The 22,092-nt window shown below is 39.2% G+C and overlaps 2 protein-coding genes across 3 annotated transcripts; both read right to left on the bottom strand.

Annotated features, from left to right (window-relative positions):
* Positions 1-4,721: 4,721 nt before the first annotated feature.
* LOC113113398 (nuclear pore glycoprotein p62-like) lies at positions 4,722-11,328 on the bottom strand. 2 transcript variants are annotated; one of them, XM_026279568.1, is made up of 9 exons: positions 11,197-11,328; positions 11,020-11,077; positions 10,304-10,576; positions 6,578-6,682; positions 5,685-5,734; positions 5,349-5,446; positions 5,154-5,256; positions 5,005-5,062; positions 4,722-4,897 (listed from the first exon to the last, which is right to left on the bottom strand). In XM_026279568.1, the coding sequence occupies exons 5-9, from the start codon at positions 5,688-5,690 to the stop codon at positions 4,806-4,808; spliced, it is 357 nt and encodes a 118-aa protein (XP_026135353.1). In that variant the 5' UTR covers positions 5,691-5,734; positions 6,578-6,682; positions 10,304-10,576; positions 11,020-11,077; positions 11,197-11,328; the 3' UTR covers positions 4,722-4,805. The 2 variants fall into 2 exon arrangements, with proteins under 2 accessions (XP_026135353.1, XP_026135352.1); XM_026279567.1 differs by lacking the exons at positions 4,722-4,897; positions 5,005-5,062 and having other exon boundaries at positions 5,152-5,483.
* A 3,707-nt stretch (positions 11,329-15,035) lies between these two features.
* Positions 15,036-19,162, bottom strand: cnga2a (cyclic nucleotide gated channel subunit alpha 2a). Its single transcript, XM_026281257.1, has 6 exons — positions 19,056-19,162; positions 18,858-18,968; positions 17,370-17,543; positions 17,148-17,255; positions 16,642-16,748; positions 15,036-16,527 (listed from the first exon to the last, which is right to left on the bottom strand). The coding sequence occupies exons 1-6, from the start codon at positions 19,160-19,162 to the stop codon at positions 15,107-15,109; spliced, it is 2,028 nt and encodes a 675-aa protein (XP_026137042.1). The 3' UTR covers positions 15,036-15,106.
* Positions 19,163-22,092: the final 2,930 nt, after the last annotated feature.

Genomic DNA, 22,092 nt, shown 5'->3' with positions numbered 1-22,092 from the left:
ACCTGTCTCACTGCTGTAGAAAGTTATTACAAAAAGAAGGTTTATTTTGGACATGCAATTCCCTTTTTTACCAGTAGGGGTAAAAAGAAAGGTTGTGAAAAATGTCCACTCTCCCCCTTAATTGATTAACAGTGGTTTCAAGTCTCTGTCTCCCTGCTGTAGAAAGTTATTACAAAAAGAATGATAATTTTGGACATGCAGTTCCCTAATCAGCCACTTGGAGTAAAATGAAAGTTTGTGAAAAATGTCCACTCTCTCCCTCTATTGATTGACACTGCTTTCATGTCTCTGTCTCCCTGCTGTAGAAAGTTATTACAAAAAGAAGGTTAATTTTGGACATGCAATTCCCTTTTTTACCAGTAGGGGGTAAAAAAAAAAGGTTGTGAAAAATGTCCACTGTCCCCCTCTATGGATTGACACTGGTTTCATGTCTCTGTCTCCCTGCTGTAGAAAGTTATTACAAAAAGAGTGATAATTTTGGACATGCAGTTCCCTAATCAGCCACTTGGAGTAAAATGAAAGGTTGTGAAAAATGTCCACTCTCTCCCGCTATTGATTGACACTGGTTTCATGTCTATGTCTCCCTGCTGTAGAAAGTTATTACAAAAAGAATGTCAATTTTGGACATGCAATTCCCTTTTCTACCAGTAGGGGTAAAAAGAAAGGTTGTGAAAAATGTCCACTGTCCCCTTCTATTGATTGACAGTGGTTTCATGTCTCTGTCTCCCTGCTGTAGAAAGTTATTACAAAAAGAAGGTTAATTTTGGACATGCAATTCCCTTTTCTACCAGTAGGGGTAAATTTCAGGGTTGTGAAAAATGTCCACTCTTTCCCTCTACTGATTGACACTGGTTTCAAGTGTCTATCTCCCTGCTGTAGAAAGTTATTACAAAAAGAAGGTTCATTTTGGACATGCAGTTCCCTAATCAGCCACTTGGGGTAAAATTAAAGTTTGTGAAAAATGTCCACTCTCTCCCTCTATTGATTGACACTGGTTTCATGTCTATGGCTCCCTGCTGTAGAAAGTTATTACAAAAAGGATGTCAATTTTGGACATGCAATTCCCTTTTCTACCAGTAGGGGTAAAAAGAAAGGTTGTGAAAAATGTCCACTGTCCCCTTCTATTGATTGACCGTGGTTTCATGTCTCTGTCTCCCTGCTGTAGAAAGTTATTACAAAACGAAGGTTAATTTTTGACATGCAATTCCCTTTTTTACCAGTAGGGGGTAAAAAAAAAGGTTGTGAAAAATGTCCACTGTCCCCCTCTATTGATTGACAGTGGTTTCATGTCTCTGTCTCCCTGCTGTAGAAAGTTATTACAAAAAGAAGGTTCATTTTGGACATGCAGTTCCCTAATCAGCCACTTGGGGTAAAATTAAAGTTTGTGAAAAATGTCCACTCTCTCCCTCTATTGATTGACACTGGTTTCATGTCTATGGCTCCCTGCTGTAGAAAGTTATTACAAAAAGGATGTCAATTTTGGACATGCAATTCCCTTTTCTACCAGTAGGGGTAAAAAGAAAGGTTGTGAAAAATGTCCACTGTCCCCTTCTATTGATTGACAGTGGTTTCATGTCTCTGTCTCCCTGCTGTAGAAAGTTATTACAAAAAGAAGGTTAATTTTGGACATGCAATTCCCTTTTCTACCAGTAGGGGTAAAATTCAGGGTTGTGAAAAATGTCCACTCTCTCCCTCTACTGATTGACACTGGTTTCATGTACCTGTCTCACTGCTGTAGAAAGTTATTACAAAAAGAATGTCAATTTTGGACATGCAATTCCCTTTTCTACCAGTAGGGGTAAAAAGAAAGGTTGTGAAAAATGTCCACTGTCCCCTTCTATTGATTGACAGTGGTTTCATGTCTCTGTCTCCCTGCTGTAGAAAGTTATTACAAAAAGAAGGTTCATTTTGGACATGCAATTCCCTAATAAGCCACTTGGGGTAAAACGAAAGGTTGTGAAAAATGTCCACTCTCTCCCTCTACTGATTGACACTGGTTTCATGTGTCTGTCTCCCTGCTGTAGAAAGTTATTACAAAAAGAATGATAATTTTGGACATGCAGTTCCCTAATCAGCCACTTGGGGTAAAATGAAAGGTTGTGAAAAATGTCCACTCTCCCCCTCTATTGATTGACAGTGGTTTTATGTCTCTGTCTCCCTGCTGTAGAAAGTTATTACAAAAAGAAGGTTAATTTTGGACATGCAATTCCCTTTTCTACCAGTAGGGGTAAGAAGAAAGGTTGTGAAAAATGTCCACTGTCCCCTTCTATTGATTGACAGTGGTTTCATGTCTCTGTCTCCCTGCTGTAGAAAGTTATTACAAAAAGAAGGTTAATTTTGGACATGCAATTCCCTTTTCTACCAGTAGGGGTAAAATTCAAGGTTGTGAAAAATGTCCACTCTCTCCCTCTACTGATTGACACTGGTTTCATGTACCTGTCTCCCTGCTGTAGAAAGTTATTACAAAAAGAATGTCAATTTTGGACATGCAATTCCCTTTTATACCAGTAGAGGTAAAAAGAAAGGTTGTGAAAAATGTCTACTGTCCCCTTCTATTGATTGACAGTGGTTTCATGTCTCTGTCTCCCTGGTGTAGAAAGTTATTACAAAAACAAGGTTCATTTTGGACATGCAATTCCCTTTTCTACCAGTAGGGGTAAAAAGAAAGGTTGTGAAAAATGTCCACTGTCTCCCAATATTGATTGAACCTGGTTTCATGTGTCTGTCTCTTTGCTGTAGAAAGTTATTACAAAACGAAGGTTAATTTTGGACATTCAATTACTGTTTTTACCAGTAGGGGTAAAATGAAAGGTTGTGAAAAATGACAACTGTCGCCCTCTATTCATTGACAGTGGTTTCATGTCTCTGTGTCCCTGCTGTAGAACGTTATTACAAAAAGGTGGTTAAATTTGGACATGCAATTCCCTTATTAGCCACTTGGGGTAAAATGAAAAGATGTGAAAAATGTCCACTCTCTCCCTTTATTGATTGACACTGGTTTCATCTCTCTATCTTCCTTCTGTAGAAAGTTATTACAAAAAGAAGGTTAATTTTGGACATGCAATTCCCTTTTCTACCAGTAGTGTTAAAAATAAAGGTTGTTAAAAATGTCCACTGTCCCCCACTATTGATTGACACTGGTTTCATGTCTATATGCCCTTTATCTAAAAAGCTATTACAAAAACACCTACTGAGCTATAGCAAAAAACGAAGAAAGTTTGCACTTTCCCCACGGTCCCTAACTGAAGGCTCTGCTGAGAGCGTTCTCTCCCGGCTTTTTGCACATTGCCACGGCTTGCACGGGGCCGTGCTTATTATATCGAGGGAAAATATAGAAAAAGAAGGATGTGAAACATGATCAGCTTTGCCCTTTTGGCGGTCACACTGCTTAGATTTTTTTAGGGCAATTCGTTTTGGAGTTATTGGCGTTTACCGCTGAATGTGTCACGAATATGGAAAACAAAACCAACTTGACCCCGCTCAAAATCACGCCATGCATTTTATTTATTATAATGTTGTCTTTCAACGTGCGTAGCACCACCGTCTTTGCATTCTGTTATCCAAGCATTACGACGCAGGCTTCGCACCTCAGACACACTCGTGGTTCATGCAGTGTTGCCAACTTAGCGACTTTGTCGCTAGATTTAGCGACTTTTCAGACCCCCATAGCGACTTTTTTCCAAAAAAGCGACTAGCGAGAAATCTAGCGACTTTTTTTTTGACAGACCTTATTTAGTCTCTGAGACTCTCCGACACTGCCGCACGAGCTCTCTCTCTCTCTCTCTCTCTCTCTCTCTCTCTCTCTCTATCTCTCTCTCTCTCTCCCAGCGTGCACACACGCCTCTCTCTCTGTGCATCTGTTATGTTCGGCGAGCAGAGAGGAGCAGCACTTTCAGTTAAAAATATATTCTGTTGCTTCTAACTCTATTTTACATACAAGTATAGCCGAAATCACAGTACAATCATTATCTTAATCTTATGTGTATGTGATTTCATTAGACATTGTCATAAATAGGATTTGAGAGCTGGTTATGTAGTCTTAATGGACCGCGTTTCATTCATTATAATATTAATTCCGTTGTCGGACAACAGAAACATTAAAATATAATAATTAAAAACTTGTATTGAAAATTTTAGCTGCCTTAAAATGCATTACATGAGCACAGAAAGGGCAAGATAATATGACGCACTTACGTCATGAATATGCTAATTAGCGTGTGACGTCATCTAGCGACATTTAGCGACTTTTCAGTCAGGGTTTAGCTACTTTCCATTGAAAGAAGTTGGCAACACTGGGTTCATGCTACATTATACAGACTGCATGCATGTGGATGGGAGGATGCACGCTGCCCCACTCTCTCTCTCAGTAGTGCACATACCTGCTGATGTCGGTGGTCATTTCGCCCCCTTTTTAAACCTGAAGCCTCCTATAAAATATGATTTTTTTTTTAGACGTAAGCTAAGATTGCATGATGATATTAAGCAATGCTAGCATCCATGTTGTTGCTACGATGGAGCTCCATGCAGCTGATTGGCTCGTTTTACTGTTAACCAGGAAGAGAAACACCCTTTTTAGAAAATGTATTGTACATTTTATATCTTTAAAAATTGCATTTGAATTTCTTAATCACTAAACAGAGAAAAATCAGTGATAATTTTGCTAACTGCAATCAATATGAATAAAACAAAACAAGAACAAAGAACATCAAGAGGAAACCGGGTAGAAAGAAATTATTTTATTCCAAAGCAAATAACAAAAACAATGACATTCATTTACAACTTCGGGAGAAAAGAGAGCTGCACGATCACTGGAAGTTTAAAGGAAAGCTCTTCTCTTGTTCCTTACTGCGGCTGTCACACAGCTTTGAGACCTCCTCCACTCGCCTGTGGAGAAACACTGCACACACAAGATATATGTGTGTTAAGAATACAAGCTAACATTTCATCAAGCGTTTAATGCACTGGCAGTGTGTCAAAAGATGTTAAAAACAAAAGGATACGGACCAGAGTGTTGTTCCAGGAAGTCCATATGTGCGTTGAGGATTCTGCAGATCTGCTGAAGCTGAAAAACAACACCAGTCCTTCTGACTCCAGATCACACAATGATTCATAAAGAGCGTTTCTGTCTGCACCATCGGTCGTATTCTGCTTACCGGGTCAGCAGGACCGCTGGACGTGTTCAGGTGTTCAATGATCTCTTTCAGATCTTGGGACATTCTCTTGAGCTGCGCGTCCACATTTTCTGCCAACTTGTACCTGGATAAACAAGCTCATTCAGATACTCAGTGACGTCAGAGTATAGGAGGGAAACATGAGCTCCTTAAATGGCTGATTGTGTCCCGTCTTACGCTCTCTCTCGCTCTTCATCTGCGTTCTGCATGTAAATGTTTCCGCTCTGCTCCTTCACAGACTCCTCTAATGGACAGAGAAGATCCTCCAGCTCTTTCTGTTGGGACAGGATGAAGTCCAGTTCCTGATCCAGCCTGAGTTACAACCACCAAACACCAAGAGCATGCTCTGTAATATCTTAGACCGTTTAGTTCATGCTGAAGTTACTTCAAGTAACTTGAACCGGAACTTGATGTAGAAATCTTTTATCATTTATCATATTAAATCTTGAAATCTTGCAATCATGTGAAAGCTACCAATGCAACATTAAAACCAGCAGGCAAATAACTGATTACCTTCATTGGTCCAGTTTCACTTTTTCCATATCTTTATGTAAAGCAGTTATCTAAAAGGACAACAAAGATAACTCGTCAGTGGAAATCTGTTGCAGCATGGCTTTATGCAGTAACACTAGATTCATGTTTATAGATGGGTAAGTTAACTATGGGTGTCCTAAGGTGGTTTTGTGATTGAGAAAGCAATCCAAACCAAGCCGTATAATCATCATTCACAATGGGTAATGTGTTATATAGAGAGCAGCAGTGTCTGTCTCTGTGGGAGAACACTGAATCACAGATGAAATCCAAAAAGCACCTCTTGTACTTGCTCTTCTCTGAAACAGGTGCAATGCAAGAATGCTGCGCCGACAAAGCCTTGATTCACCATTCATACTGGGAATGTGTTTATATGTGACCCTGGAGCACTAAACCAGTCTCAAGTCGCAGGGGTATATTTGTAGCAATAGCCGAAATCATTAGAACATCAAGTGAAGATCATGTTCTGTTAATATAGTTTGTGCATTTCCTACTGTAAATATCCCAAAACTTAATTTCTGAACAGTAATATGCATTGCTAAGAACTCCATATAGACAACTTTAAAGATGATTTTCTCAATATTTTGATTTTCTAGCACCCTCAGATTCCAGATTTTCAAACAGCTGTATCTCAGACAAATAGTGTCCTCCTAACAAACCATACATCACTGGAAACATGATTTATTCATCTTTTATATAATGCATAAATCACAATTATGACTGGTTTTGTGCTCCAGGGTCACAGGGTTGCTGTAACTCTTCCAGTGTAAAGATGGTGTGTGTGGCGGAGTAAACTGAAGACGCAAATACACACTCTCAAATAACACAAGTGACTGACAGGAACATTATGTGTGGGAATAAGAGAGAGAGGGCACCTGTGCTCATAGCAGGAGCGGCTCCTAGAGGTTTCAGAGACAGGCTTGTGTGAGCGCTGGATGCTGAGCTCATCACAGGAGCCACCGAAGCCATCGCCAAGCCCACTGACCGAGAGAGAAAAGACCAGACGTCACCAGGATTCATCTACAACACTTCAGTCCAATGCACTTCCTTCACTGTGTGATCGGTGAAGATTTACAACAGAGAAAAGCAAGCAAGCAAGCACTCAAATAAAGACCTTTCCATGAGCTACAACTTAATGGCTTGTCAACTGTGTTTGTTCATCACAGACAGGGTTTTAAATAAAATAGTTTTTTTTGTATTATTGTGGTGTTAAATTGCGTTAGATATGGCGTGACGATATGTTGTTATAAAAGACTCTTTTATACCGAGGTAACAAAAGCGGTGTGCTTGCTTTAATTTTTGGCTTGGTGTGAGCCAACGGTAAAAACAATGCTCACATTCGAAGTAGAAAATGTGAGACATGCTGCAATAGGAGACCAAAACTAGACTAGACTTCAGCAGGAGCTTCTCTCCAAAGGAGGGCTGCACCATTATGACAAAAATCATAATTGTCGATTATTCCCTTGAAATTCTAATGGCAGATTATTAATTACAATTATCAGAGTCTACACTGAATGATGTTTACGCCATTGTTTAAAGCAACTGCATGCCATATTTGTATATGATAAAAAAAAAAAAACTAAAACCAGTGATGTTAGCATGAATTAAGCATGATTTAGATAGATTAGAAATATTAGAGTGGAAGCTTAAATGAGTTTGAAGAGAAGGGAAGTTTGATTTAGTCTCAAGGGATTCTCGGAGTTTAGATTTGAATTCTGATTGTTGCAGACTATCAGGACACGAGTGCAAACGTGAAATTGACTTTATACAACAGTAGTTCAATAAACAAGTAGTTCATATTAACTGACTTACATTTCAGACACGTTATTGACTGTTTTTTCTCCACTTCGCTAAAGAAAATAGCTCTAAGCTAAGCCAGAGCAGACCTGGGCCCTGTACCATGAAGCTGGATTAGGTGGCTAGCCAGCTATGTTTCAGCTTAGTTTCCGCCAACCCTGGGTTTTAGCTACTATGAAAGTAGCTCGGCTTTAATCGGTGTTCGTTGCCATGGTATCTTACACTGCACGGTTAACCTGCTCCGGGGCAGGTTATGTTCTGGGTTAGAGATCTCAGACTGAAGGTGAACCAATCAGATGTGAGAGAAGTGACACATGTCTGACACAAAGTCACTCCAGTTTATCCTGCTCCACATTAAAGGTCACTTATGCTTAAAAAATAAATAAAAATAGAAGTCTTGCTTTAATGATAATAACTGAGTCATTTTATAATTTATATATTTATTGTGATTCATATTATTATTTATCTCTTACACACAAGCAATTTTAGTTTAACAGTTATTATAAATTATTTTAAATAAATATTAATGTATACAGATCATGTAATATAAATAAGCTGTAGTATCAAAAGATTGCACTATTTTAAAAATGACAAATCTGAACTTACATGTTCAAGTCTCTATCACTATATATTTTCAAATGTATAAACTAAGTTAACAAGTTCCACTTGAGACTACACTGATGGAGCAAGATCATTTATTTTATCAGTCCTCCTTCATTTTCCATATGACATTTAAATTTGTCATATTCTTCAATCTCTTAACCTTTAGCAAAACCTTTAACCTTTAGTTTTGAATCTCGCTGGGTCTCTCACGAGAAGTAAATCAAACTTGCTTTGTGTTGCAAGGCTCGTGATTGGCTGTTCGCCAGTGATGTCACACATTCATGTGCACGCGCTCCACAAACTCAGGATCAAAGCCTGAGTTGACAAAGAAAGTTGATGATCAGCATCATGGTACCAACAGAGCCGGATTGGAGAGGTTAGGTTTTGTCAACTCAAAACTAATCCTGTAACTCTGAATTTGTTCAGCTACCATCATGGTACAGGCCCCAGTTGCTCTCCGAGCAACACAACAGTGGTTCGTTACTGAATGATTCAGTGCTTCTGAACCAATCGAGTGAGTCAATGATTCAGTCAGCCGTTCATAAAGACAGCCACTTGCTTCATTCGCTGAATGAATCAGCTGTTTAAACGAATCAATTCATTAAAACAAGTGACTTGGTGGTATGATCTCATATTTAAAAGTCTTCTTGCATTTTTCCAACATTTCATATTTACATGTTAAAAAAGTCGAACAATCTTATAACAGTTTATGCATTGTCAGTTTTACTGTGTAACTGCATTAACAGAGCCTCTTATTTTCAAGTAAACACATCTCAATGGCACTTTTGATTCAGCTTCTGTGTTTCCTCTGCAGTTTGTTGACACGGTTGTCATTTGAATGGTAACATCTATACAGTATTTTATTATTCTACCTGAATGTATTGATAATATAATAAACAATAAACAATTACATGTATAGCCCATTTAATAAGGTTAGGAAAATATTGTCCTCCATAAAGTTAAAAAGTTTCCTAGAATATCACAAATATGCGGATTAATGTGAGCCCTGACAGAGCACTGATCAGACAGCATTTGGCTTTAGATCAGGACTTCTTATTCAGCCATTGTTCAGTTATTACTTGTGTGTTTGGGTCATTGTCTTGTTACATCACTAAAGCATGAACTCCTGATGTTTATTTGGAAAATTTGAAACCGGCAGATCCCTAACTCAAACTGTGATCGCTCGCAGCGATAATACATAATTTACATAGAGTTGTATTTATTTAGATGTTTTTAACATAATATTGGTTATATAGTAAATGTTAATACAATTTAGGGTGTTTTAAACAAGTTTAATGTTACAGGAGGTGGCCGTGAACAGCAACATGAAAGCAGCTTCACGAAACTAATGAGGAGCAAATTTACAACAGAGAGAGAATTAAATTCAGCGCTTTTATTTCCAACATGCTCGCATTCATGGCTGCATATTAATTCAGGAAAAGTTGCATCTTTAGGTTACTCTATGGATTACTCAACATGACTCAGTGAGTTGGTCTCTATTTATTAGAACCATGCTGCATAAACTACATATCAGGCATTTATGTAACGCATCTAATTTGTGCATAACTGGCTGTTATGTTAAATAAAGTTTACTTACTACAGTAAATCAAGTCCCTGCATGCATCCCACGTGCAATTCTCAAAACACCCACAAGATGGGGGCATTTATCACTGAATCCGATATTACAAAACCGATATCCGATTACGATAAAATGCTTAAATATCGGGGGAAATATCGGTAAATTGATATATCGGTCAATCTACTTTTTTTTTTTTTCACTGCAAATTAAATAGTTTGGGAACTGACCCGCTTCATGGGAATGGGTGGAGCTGAAGAGTTATTTTGGCATGATTTGCATGTTTAGATTTAGTTGCAGAATCATGTGTAATGTAGCTTTTCAACAAGGATTCTGCTGTTGAATATGATTATTTAAAAAAATATATAATAATATCATCTGATTGCTTTAACAAAAGTACATGGATTAACAACCTCAAAGCTCACAGTAGGTTTACAAGTTATCATTAGAAATCAATTAGAAGAAAATGAATGAGGTTTTTACTTATGAAGCACGGCTGTTACATTCTATTCCTTGAAAGAGCTGTTTATTATTACTCTACTGAGATCGACATTATAAACATAATTGAAAAAAACATATGGAAAAAAAACGGGTGAACACAGATCCGCCCCAGATAAAATCTCACCCAAAACAGAAGCCTCCACTTGAGCTGGTGCTCTGCATCTGGGCTCCGAAGCCCAGTCCTCCTTGTGTGCTCTCGTTACTCTGTGTCGGCTGAGCGAGGAGTCCTGCGGTCTGAGACGAGGGGTTTCCTGAGCTCTGAGTCTGGGCTTGGGTCCCTAAAGAGAAGCCCCCTCCTGCAGGAGCGCTGAAGCCCATGGAGCCCGCAGCTGGAGTCTGAGGGGCCCCGAAACTGAACCCTCCGGTGCCAGCCTGACCGAAGTTAAACGCCATAGTGCTGCAAACAACGAGTGAAACAGGAGTGAGACCTGATGTGCCAGGCTTGTAGAAACTACCATCATAGAGAATGGTGGTTAAACAACACTGTGTGCTGACTGAGCAGCTGAGGGTGCACAAACACATGTTTAACTCATACAGGAAGATGAATGTGAAATATATCATTAGTTAGGTATCATCTAGGTAGCCTGCGGTTTCTTGTTTTGCAACTATAATGTCCGAAAATGTCTTCTAGGTCCTGTAGGCTTTGACAATGATTGATCGCACTGTTTGTAGGCGGACTATGTTTTTATTATCCAATTCGTCTCTTTTACATATTCAGCCATAGAAGCATGTTGAAATAAAGTGATGGCAAAAGCAGAAGAGCAGCTCGTGTGCGACTTATAAATGAACATTTAGTGTTGTCGGTTCATTAAAATGGATTATTATAATATAGTAACTTACCGTTATAACTTCAGTGCAGACACAGCCAGCTGACAGCTTCTCACAATAATGCGCTCCTCTGCACAGTTACATCGCTCATGTTAGTGCTATAAAACTAAGACGGGCGGACTAAATGATATAAGCTGAAATAAAACACTTCGTATCTGTAAAACACATATAAACATAATAAAAACTTACACACAGTACTCCACAGCCGCTCCTGCGCAGTGTGCGTCACATGCTCCTGTGAGGACCCCTGCGTCTTCTGTCTAGAACACTGCCTGATCAAAATTAGTTTTTACACGACCTCAAAATACAGTTAAACTGCCGCATCAAATAATCAATCAATCAATCAATCAATATTTTATTTATTTTGATTTAATTATAATTACGTTAACAACAAAGGCCTAAAAGTATTTAAAATGTGTCGAAGATCTTTCTTGTGCCGCACGTGTGCAGTGTTTTCTTCAAGGTCCCTGTTATTTGGTCCTGTACTCACCCTATTGACTTCAATAGTTCTGGAAGACCAATCATAAATCATCTGTCTAATCAGGCATTAAAAACTCAAACTCTGTCTGGAAGACAAACAGCCTGTGTAATAAAACTAATTAATTAAAGTACTGACATCTTTACAAAAAAAGCTCAAACATGCAGAAGACATTAAAGCAAAGTGTAAAAATTACAGTTCAACACATCAAGGTGAAAATATTGAGAAAATAGTAAAATACCTGCAATCACACAGAGTTTATTGTGCAGATAAGTGTAGTCAGTGTTAACAATTAGCATACCACTTAATTATAAGCACCCATTCTTACTATTAAGTAGTTGTTTTCTTAGTATATTATAGCAGATTGGCTGTTTTTCAGTACTTTATAAAGCACAATGCCTTCATTTGCATGAGCGTATTTATTATACCCTAATCCACCTCATACCTGACCTTAACAATTACTACAAAGAACTTAACTTTTGGACCGTTAAGTGTGAATCAAAATAAATTTAAAATAAAGTGTGAATCAAAATTACGTTAGTGGTTAGCTGTTTGTGAGAAAATACATCAAGAGCAGAAACTGTGCTCATCAAACTTTGTGTAGAGTTCCTTGATATAAGATAGTCAGAGTATATTTGAGTCTTAACAGTGTTGTTGTATGACCCATGGTTTAACACAGATATAATACAGTGCTATAGTAAGTTTGAGGTAAAAATAGCTTTTACAGTGTGTGTGTGTGTGTGTGTGTGTGTATGTGTGTGGTATCTGGATTATCATGTGACCTACAACAATTACCCCAAGATAACTGTCCTTTGATATCTTGCTCTGGGGCCGGTCATAAGCAGATGTATTTGCCTCTGTGACATCACAAGTCCCACAATATCAAAACGGACCATTTTTGGAGCTTTATTATGCTTTGTTTATAATGAGGAGGACATGTATAAGCCATGGACCTTGCGGGATGTATTAACAGTACAAAGACCTCTACAGGTGAATGTTGAGGAAAAGTTCATTTATTTCAGTAATTCAACTCAAATTGTAAAATTTGTGTATTAAATAAATTCAATTAACGCAGACTGAAGTAGTCTAAGTCTTTGGTTCTTTTATTTGTGATGATTTTGGCTCACATTTAACAATAACCCACCAATTCACTACCTCAACAAATTAGAATATGAACTCAAAACACCTGCAAAGGTTTCCTGAGCCTTCAAAATGGTCTATGACAATCATTGACATCCTTCACAAGGAGTGTAAGTCAAAATAATTCATTGCCAAAGAAACTGGCTGTTCGCAGAGTGCTGTATCCAAGCATGTTAACAGAAAGTTGAGTGGAATGAAAAAGTGTGGAAGAAAAAGATGCACAACCAACCGAGAGAACCGCATCTTTATGAGGATTGTCAAGAAAAATTGATTCAAGAATTTGAGTGAACTTCACAAGGAATGGACTGAGACTGGGGTCAAGGCATCAAGAGTCACCACACACAGATGTGTCAAGAGATTGCTGAACCACAGACAACATCAGAGGAGTCTTACCTGGGTTAAGGAGAAGAAGAACTGGACTGTTGCCCAGTGGTCCAAAGTCCTCTTTTCAGATGAGAGCAAGATTTACATTTAATTTGGAAAACCAAGGTTCAAAAGTCTGGAGGAAGGGTGGAGAAGCTCATAGCCCAAGTTGCTTAAAGTCCAGTGTTAAGTTTCCACAGTCTGTGATGATTTGGGCTGCAATGTCATCTGCTGTCGTCGGTCCATTGTGTTTTTTGAAAACCAAGGTCACTGCACCTGTTTACCAAGAAATTTTGGAGCACTTCATGCTTCCTTCTGCAGACCAGATTTTTGAAGATGCTGATTTCATTTTCCAGCAGGATTTGGCACCTGTCCACACTGCCAAAAGCACCAAAAGTTGGTTAAATGAGCATGGTGTTGGTCACCAGACTTGAACCCCAGAGAGAATCTATGAGCTATCGTCAAGAGGAAGATGAGAAACGAGAGACCAAACAATGCAGATGAGCTGAAGGCCACTGTCCAAGAAACCTGTGCTTCAGACCTCCTCAGCAGAGCCACAAACTGATCACCTCCATGACATGCTGAACTGAGGCAGTAATTAAAGCAAATTAAATTAATTAAATTAACATACTTTCCAGAAGGCCAACAATTCACAAATTTTTTTTATTTGTATTATAGGTTTTATGAAGTATTCTAATTTGTTGAGGTAGTGAATTGGTTGGTTTTTTTAAAAAATGTGAGCCAAAATTATCACAATTAAAAGAACCAAAGACTTTGTGTGTGCAATGAATCTATTTAATACATGAGTTTCACAATTTGAGTTGAATTAATGAAATAAATGAACTTTTCCACGACATTAAAATTTCTTGAGAAACACCTGTAGACTGTATATTTCAGAAGAGGTTTTAAGAAAAATTCTGTAAATTTAACACACTGTGTTCAGGCAGAACATTTCCAGTAGCCTAACTTTTCAATTATTTTAACCAATAACATGATTTGATGAACCAATTACATGAGTTGATTTTTACAGGTTGAGTGACCATAATTTGACTGAATAAAAAGAGCAATGCATTGGTGGACTCACAGACTCGTCTGTCTTTACACAAAGGCTGATGCTTCAGTAAATAGACTGCAAGTAATCATTGAAATGAAAATCATTTGAACTCACTTTTTATTTAGCAATACAAGGCCTAAAAGAACCAACAGAAACTAGCGCAGGACACTTCTGCCCTACAAACACAGTAATAATAATACAAATCAGGTCAATATAATTTTTTTTATGTGGTACCAGAGATACAGCATCACAGCTAACATAAAATAATCATGAAGAGCCCCCCGTAATAAGCATTAGCAAGTACATTGCATGACATCGCTGTAATAATAAAGAATGATGGTACATTTCCACAATAAAACATTTGTATAAGTCTAGAATTTTTTTGTTTCTTGAAAACTGGTAAGTGCTGTTTGTTTTTTATGTGGGAAACTGTTAGCAAAACTTTTAGCAAAACACACAAAATGCTAAAAAAAGTACACCTTTAAATGGCGTAGGCAAAAGCTTGTTATGTTTTATAAGAGGTCTGTTCCAATGGCATTTATGAAACAGTTCCACATACAATTATATGTTCTTTCTAGTGTTCATATATTATCGCTATTGAATAATTATTAAGACCACTGTACTAGGGTGACCATATGAGCCATTTTCCCAGGACGTGTCCTTGCCAGGATTTCTATATTGCCTTAAATATCCAGGTTTTGGCTGTTTGCACTGTGTATATTGATCATTGTATGACATTCATAAGAGCTATAGAGACCACTATAGATCACTCTCTTGATACTTTGTTGTCATACAATGATCGTTGCGCAGTGATGCTTCAAGTTGAACGAACGAAGAAACACCTAACATGTACGTGTATTTACATTGCTATAAACTTTCCCTGTAGATCTCACCTTCACACACACCATGATTGGTCGATTATGTACAATACCTGCATGTTACTGGTCAAACTACTTTGGAGGTTTTAGGCAATATAGAAATCCTGGCAAGGACGCGTCCTTGGAAAATGGCTTGTATGGTCACCCTAACTGTACTGTATAAGCTTCTGTCTCAGAAGCAAGTGCTCAGAGCTGGATGTTGACCTCACTGTGTGTACCGTCGCCGTCAACAGTGCTTTCATTGCCATCCGAGAGGAAGCCGCTGCCAGAGTGCCGTGTCCTACACTCCAGTGCCGTAAGCCTCTGCTTCAGGCGCAGCTGAGTCGCTGTGTACTCGGCCAGTAACCGAGCAAACCGAGTCTGTAGTATTTCAAGAGAAGCTTCCAGCCTCTCCACTTTCTCCTCCACCCGTTCTTCTTCCATGCCACCTGCGTCCAACTCCTCCAGCAGACCCTCCTTCAGAAGGATCTGTCTCCCCCTCTCTTCCAGAGCTCTCTTAGCATCCGGATACTCCATTACAGCCTCCATCAGGTCATCCTTTGACAGACAGAAGAGGTCAGAGTAGCCGATGCTACGGATGTTGGCGGTGCGTCGGTTGCCCATTTTGCTGCCTTTGATGTTGAGGATGCTAATCTCGCCAAAGCAGCTGCCGGCCGTCAAGTGTGCAAACTGCGTCACCCCATCATCGGCCACAACAGCAAGGCGGCCCTCTTTGATGATGTACATCTCTTTTCCTATGTCCCCCTTTCGGCAGATGTAGTCCCCGGGACTGAAGATCTGTGGCCGCAGCTTGAGCACCAGTTCCACCAAAAGCCCAGCTTCACAGTCCTGGAAGATTCGGACCTTCTTCAGTGTATCCAGATGCACGTTGATAGCGATCTCAACCCGCAGTTTGTTGGGCAGATTCTTTAGGACATCCTGCTCATCAACTGCTTTCTTGTTGGTCCACAGGTAGTCGAACCATTTGATGACTCTGGCTTCCAGCTCTTTGCTGACCTTTCTGAACTGCATGTAGTGTTTGATGGCATCGATGTGAGCCTGGAACTCGGCCCGTGTGGCATTCATGTTTGATATCATGGCTCCTATATTACCAACAATGGTGGCGAAAATGAGAATGCCAACAAGGAAATCAAAAACAACAAAAAGATACTCCTCATCCCGCACCGGAGCCGGCATTTCCCCAATGGTGGTCAGTGTGAGGGTTGACCAGTAGAGGCAGTAGACGTATCCTCGAGTGAGTGTCCCAAACTCAGGGTCAGAGATGTTTGGGTAGACCCACTGGTCGGATCCGAACCCCAGAGACTTGGAGATGGCAAAGTAGATGCAAGCGTTCCAGTGAATGATGACTAGGATATAGAGCACCAAGTTGCAAATGCGAAACATGTTGGGGTAGTTTGTGCGGGTCTCGGTGCGGTCGAAGAACTCAAAGAGACGTGAGAAGCGCATCAGTCGATTGAAACGCAGCTCTGGCACGTGAATGCCAATGGCGATGTACGCTAGATCCGTAGGTAGCATGGATAGCAGGTCTAGCTTGAACTGCATTGTGTGAAAATAGCTTTCTCTTAACTTGGTAAGGTCCTTCACTAGAAGACCCTGCTCGAGAAAACCTATAGTGAAGATATACATTGTCAGTTCTTCATATACACCACCAAAGCACCTATTGAATTAATAAAGCAAAGTGTCACAGCAGCTCTTCCTAAAAAAGGCTGGAAGAATCTGACCTGTTCTCAGTCTCACACAGGTGTCCAGTATATAAATGACATCAGAGAGATAATCCAAAACCAGCCACAGAATGAAGTTCCTGGTTTGAAGCTCATCAAAGCAGGCCCTGTGTTGGATATGAATAATAAACACCATCAGCTTCAGTCAGGACCAACCCTTTCACATATGAAACAAAAACACTTATTTACATGAATCATCATCAAAATGAGAGCCTAGATCACACACACACACACACTTGCTCTTGAGGTTTAATTATAGCTCTTGGATGTAACGGAAGAACAGCTGCTACAAATACCTTCCTCAAAGGCCCGACACGCAGCATTCAGAATCCCAAATGAGTAGGTTTATTATATTCAGGTTATTTACTGTATGATTTGCTGACTAGTTTTACATTGGAATCACTGGATTCATTTAAGGAACTTCGCTCAGTGATGCTTTTGGTCTTCAGTATTTCAGCTCTAAACTCTGCTAGTGTGTAGATAAATGGACATGTGTTTTGTCTTACCTAGCCACCACAAAGCACCAGTTGTACAATACAGCTGTGGCAATAACAAACAGCCAGCGGTAGTACAGGTTATCGGCGGGTGCCAATATGAAAACATCAGACTTTTTCCTGGTAAACAAATGCATTTAGACATTTTTTATAGGTGGTTTCATGTATGTCTAACAAGGCCATGGACATTTTATACAGGTGTTCAGAAGTAATGGTGTGAAAGCACAAACTCACTTGGTTTTGGCACTGTTGGATCCATCTTGAGCATCGGGTCTGATACTTATCCGACTGGGAGCAATTTGGAGTTCGGGTCCTCTGAAGCGCTCTAAGAAAGAGTCGGGCCTTTCCTCCTCTTCCTGCAAGCTTTTATGGGCCCATTCTCTAAGAGTGACCACCATACTCACCAACCTTGGAAACAAAGGGAACTAATGAATCAGTGTCCATCTGGAGCAATCAAGCTCTTCTCTAAATGACCAGAATTGTATTTCTGGAGTTAACCTTTCCACCCAGTCTTAAACCAAATAAACAGACCCAGGATGTCTGGTATTGTTCAGAAATTGCTTGATTGGTTCTAAAACTCTTGTACTTGACATATAGCATTAGTTATCTTGTGTTGCATTGATCTGTCTTTGTTCAACAATAAGCTGATGATGATAATGACTGATCAAGGAGAATGAGGAATTGAATTAAACTACAAATGAGCTGAAGACTGGAGTCAGGCGTGTTTGATTAGGGAGACATACAAAATGTGCAGCATATGTTAGCATAGCAAAACAATAGAAAAGCAGTGTGTAAAATGAAATAATAGATTTGGAATGCATCCACAGTATATGTGTACCTTGTTTGGGAGTCTTGTTGTAGTGGTACATTATATTTTAAGGGATACTCCACCCCAAAATATAATTTTTGTTATTAATCACTTACCCCCATGTCTTTCCAAGCACAACACAATTCAAGAAGAGACAAATTGTTGAATGAAGTAATTATTTTTGTTTTATTCACGTACAAAAAAGTATTCTCGTTGCTTCATAACGTTATGGTTGAACCACTGATGGCAAGATGGACGATTCTGATGATGGCTTTCATACTTTTTTGGACCTTGACACTGTAATTTATTTGGCAGTCTATGTGACATAAGTCATAAGCCTCCCGGTTTTCATCCAAAATATCTTAAATTGTGTTCAGAAGACGAACGAAGCTTTAAGTGGTTTGGAATAACATGGGGGAAAGAGATTAATGACAACATTTTCATTTTGGGGTGGAGTATTCCTTCAAGATTAAAGTTGCAATTAAACGCAAGTAGTGATTGATATTTTCTTCTATATTGTGACCCGAGTGCAACAGAGTTGTTGATTGTTTGTCTTTGTTGATTGGATGTTGAGATGTGGGCGTGGCAGATAACATTTTAATCAAATATTACGTGGCCAAAACTTCTTTCAAAAGTTCAAAAAGTGAAACACATGCACTGATGATTTTTCCACAATAAGCTAAATCACATATACACATTTAGAAAATAGAAAGGGTGAATTTACATTATATATTTTAGGATATAAATGATATATTAAATGAGATTGACTTTATATATTACGTGCATTTTAACTATAATATACCAGAGAAATTGTGTTTTCCAATTGTAAAACTCACCAATTTGGGATTCAAATTCCAAAAGCAGGCCATATGTGAATAAATCCAAATGACCTGAAGAAACTGTGCCCCGCTCACCTTGACAGCGCCCCTCTGCCACGGAAGGAGTTCTGTGAGTTCAGTCCACGCGCTTCGAGGGAGGCCACTCGCTGTAACTCAGAGGATGTGTCATCACATATGGACTGACCACTGCATTGGCAAGAGTCAAACAGGCATTAACACAGACTGACAGACCATATCTGAAGAGAACTGCTGAGCTCTAAAACAGTATCTCACCGGCTGAGAGTGCTATCAGCGCGCTCGGACTCATCCTCAACAGACGTCTTCACAGAGAGCCTGTGAGCTGATAAATCCATGCTCTCCACCAACACTTGGCCTGTCATGCTGAAAAAGAGTTTGTTGTGGAATAAGAGCTGTCTCTGTTCAAGCTCTATAAAAAACTGCTGCATAAGAGTTTTCATGTATGTGTCACGATCATTAGATGGAGTGCCCATGAACTTCAGTAGAGGGCACTCCACTCAGGACCATTTCACCCATCAACCACCAGATGTCACTTGGACACTAGCACCTCTCATACTGTTGCACCACACCCAAACTACATTCCCCATAAGTCAATGCATCACAATCACCTTGCCACACCTGCACCTCATTCATCAGCCAATTTCCTTGCCACACCTGCACCTCATTACACACACATAAAAGCAGCACAATCACTCTCACTCACTGTGAAGTCTTGTTTAGCCTTTCTAGCATTTCCGAGCGGTTTTGCTTGTGTTTGTTCTTCCAATGTCTGATCTTGGATTGTGTTACAGACTCTGATTCTCTGCTGCCTGGCCCGATCTCCGCTTGTTACCGTTAATGATTCTGGATATCCCTAACACACCTGAAGCTGTTCCTGATTTCTGCCTGTATGATGATTCTCTTAATAAAATTCTGCACATGGATCCGAACGCTTCTGACTCCTTATTACAGTATGTGACGTTCATATATATTTAACAGGGCTTTCACTTGATTTCAAATGTTTACAAATTAATTGCATATAGTGAACAGTTAATAAAATAAAGAGTGTGAAGTAAACTTTTTCATCTCAAAAGTAAAGCTCTTTATTTTTATTTATTTCTATAATAATTATATAAACACTTTAATAAATGTGCTCAGCTTATACAGACGTCTAGCTGTTTTTGACCATTGATAACACATAATGCATTCTGCTTGTTTATTATTTTAGCCTGCAAAAAAATGTTTTTATATATATATTTGACCCGTATTTCTGTTCAAATTAAAATAGTAATACTTGCAATGCAAAAATACTAGTGAACAAATCGAAACGTCACTGAAGACAATATGTTAGAAAATAACAGGTCGAAAATAATAATAAAGATAAATATCAAAATATACTGCAATGCAAAAGTAGGCTACTACACTATTTTTGTGGAAACTGTGATATAATAATAATAATTCATAAGTAGGCAGTAACTAGAAAAGATCCAGAAATGTTCATGCTCAAATGGCAGTATTTCCTGAGAATGGGCCGGGCTGCAAATGAATTGAAAACGATTAAAACTGTAAAGCTGTGCACAGGCTCTGAAGCATTTAAAAAACACTGTGATCTGAAGATGACCAGAAGTGACCTCAGAATCCAGATCATTAGGGCTGTATTTGAAGCACTGAATATCAACAGATCTGACAGGGACTGTCCCTTTCATTCTTACTGTAACTTTGAATATGCACATGTAAGATTTCTTAAGATAGTATAACACTGCAGTGACGCTTAAGGAATAGAAGCGCTGTGTTGATTCACTCACCTGCTTGTATTTTTGAGCTGCTTCAGGTTCAAGTGGTGCTGTATTAATTCTTCATGAGTTTGAAGAACGCGCTTCTGAAGTCTTCAAACTCAACTCTGATCTCAGTGCAGTGATGTTTTCCCTGTTTGCGTGATGGATTTGTGTTTATCTGATGTGAAGCGCTGTGTTGTGACTGAAATGAGGCAGGAGGGGGACGAGAGACACATTAGCATACAGCTCTTCAGACATCACACACCTCCTCACATCAGCTTCAGCTTCAGTCTCAGTTGTGTGATTGAAAGCTCCTCCTGTGGTTTCTTGTTATTCCAGCAGATGCTCGTGTGTTTGAAGTGCTCTGATTGCAGTGCTGTGTTTCTGATGCACTTCTCAGCACTTGATCACACACACAAGGACCGCTCGCTGCTGTATGCTCAACCATGTCCTCAGCGGTGAATATAACTGATTTTACTGCTGCTGTCTGATTGAAAAGAGGACAGAAATACTGCCGCAAATCAAATACTTATGCATGTATATAATAGTATGTCTAAAGGCCCATCTTATGCCTTTCAAATTGAATGACAGTACATTATGAATTTTTTTTATTGAAAACTACTTATAATGTGTGAAATGACACCGATTCAAAATTGGAATCATTTAAAGGCAGTGGTGTGGTGTGTTTGGGGTCAGAGGTCACCCAGTATGATAGTCAAACCTGATATAGCCATAGAGGAGGATCTACACTATACCAGCCAACCAGATTTATTATTATATACATATATATTTAATCCTCTTGTTCACCAAATCTGCATTTTTATCAAAAACCCATTGAAATATTATTACAAAAAAAAATTATTGCCTAAAATTTCCAGGTTTTTGCTTTATGTTCCTGTGTTCACACTTGCTGAAGTTCATGATCGAAATGTAGTTTGACTGATAACATGCCCTGCACATAATCAGCCAGTCGTGGTGCGTACAGAGTCTGCTGCTCAGACTGACTGCTGTTTGGCATCAAAGTAGCGCGAGAGCGAATCCAACGCTTCAGATGAAAGAGGATGACGTGTTACCGGCACCCTTTTCATGTCGTCAACCAACCAATAACATTGTTGTGTTTCAGACAGAGGTCTCGCTCCCATTCTCAGAGAAATATGTTACAGTAACCAATGCTCCCTCTAAACTGTGCAGAAGATATGCCACGCACATAACAAATGCAAAAATAAGCTGGGAGAGCCATAAAGTCTAGTTGAGTGCGATATAATTGCAATGCAACTCCTTATAAAGTTGCTGCTTATTGATAGTAAGGCAGATTTGGTTGTAGTTCTGTTTAGGGATCTAGAATGTGGTCATGCATTCATTTGTGCTTAGTAGGCTACTAATAAAAATGCGCATGCTAAAAAGCAACTACTCGGTAGTGAATAGTGTTCCCTTATCTACAGCTCTACCTGTTTTTACTGTGCTTTGATAAGCCTTAGAGATTTCTTTAAAAAATATTAAAACATCTTCATTATTCTCAGTGTTGGGGGTAACGCATT

This window comes from Carassius auratus, chromosome 14 (genome assembly GCF_003368295.1).
Source record: "Carassius auratus strain Wakin chromosome 14, ASM336829v1, whole genome shotgun sequence".
Lineage (NCBI taxonomy): Eukaryota > Metazoa > Chordata > Actinopteri > Cypriniformes > Cyprinidae > Carassius > Carassius auratus.
Note: the sequence above shows the minus strand (reverse complement) of the source record. Positions and strands in the feature narration are given on the sequence as shown.

Coding starts and splice junctions, on each gene's coding strand:
- cnga2a (XM_026281257.1), bottom strand. CDS start 19,162: ATGACAGGCCAAGTGTTGGTGGAGAGCATGGATTTATCAGCTCACAGG. Junction 18,969..19,055: donor GCTGATAGCACTCTCAGCCG/GTGAGATACTGT, acceptor TTGCCAATGCAG/TGGTCAGTCCATATGTGATG. Junction 17,544..18,857: donor GGCAGAGGGGCGCTGTCAAG/GTGAGCGGGGCA, acceptor TTTGTTTCCAAG/GTTGGTGAGTATGGTGGTCA.
- LOC113113398 (XM_026279567.1), bottom strand. CDS start 10,572: ATGGCGTTTAACTTCGGTCAGGCTGGCACCGGAGGGTTCAGTTTCGGG. Junction 6,683..10,303: donor AGTGGAGGCTTCTGTTTTGG/GTGAGATTTTAT, acceptor TCTCTCGGTCAG/TGGGCTTGGCGATGGCTTCG.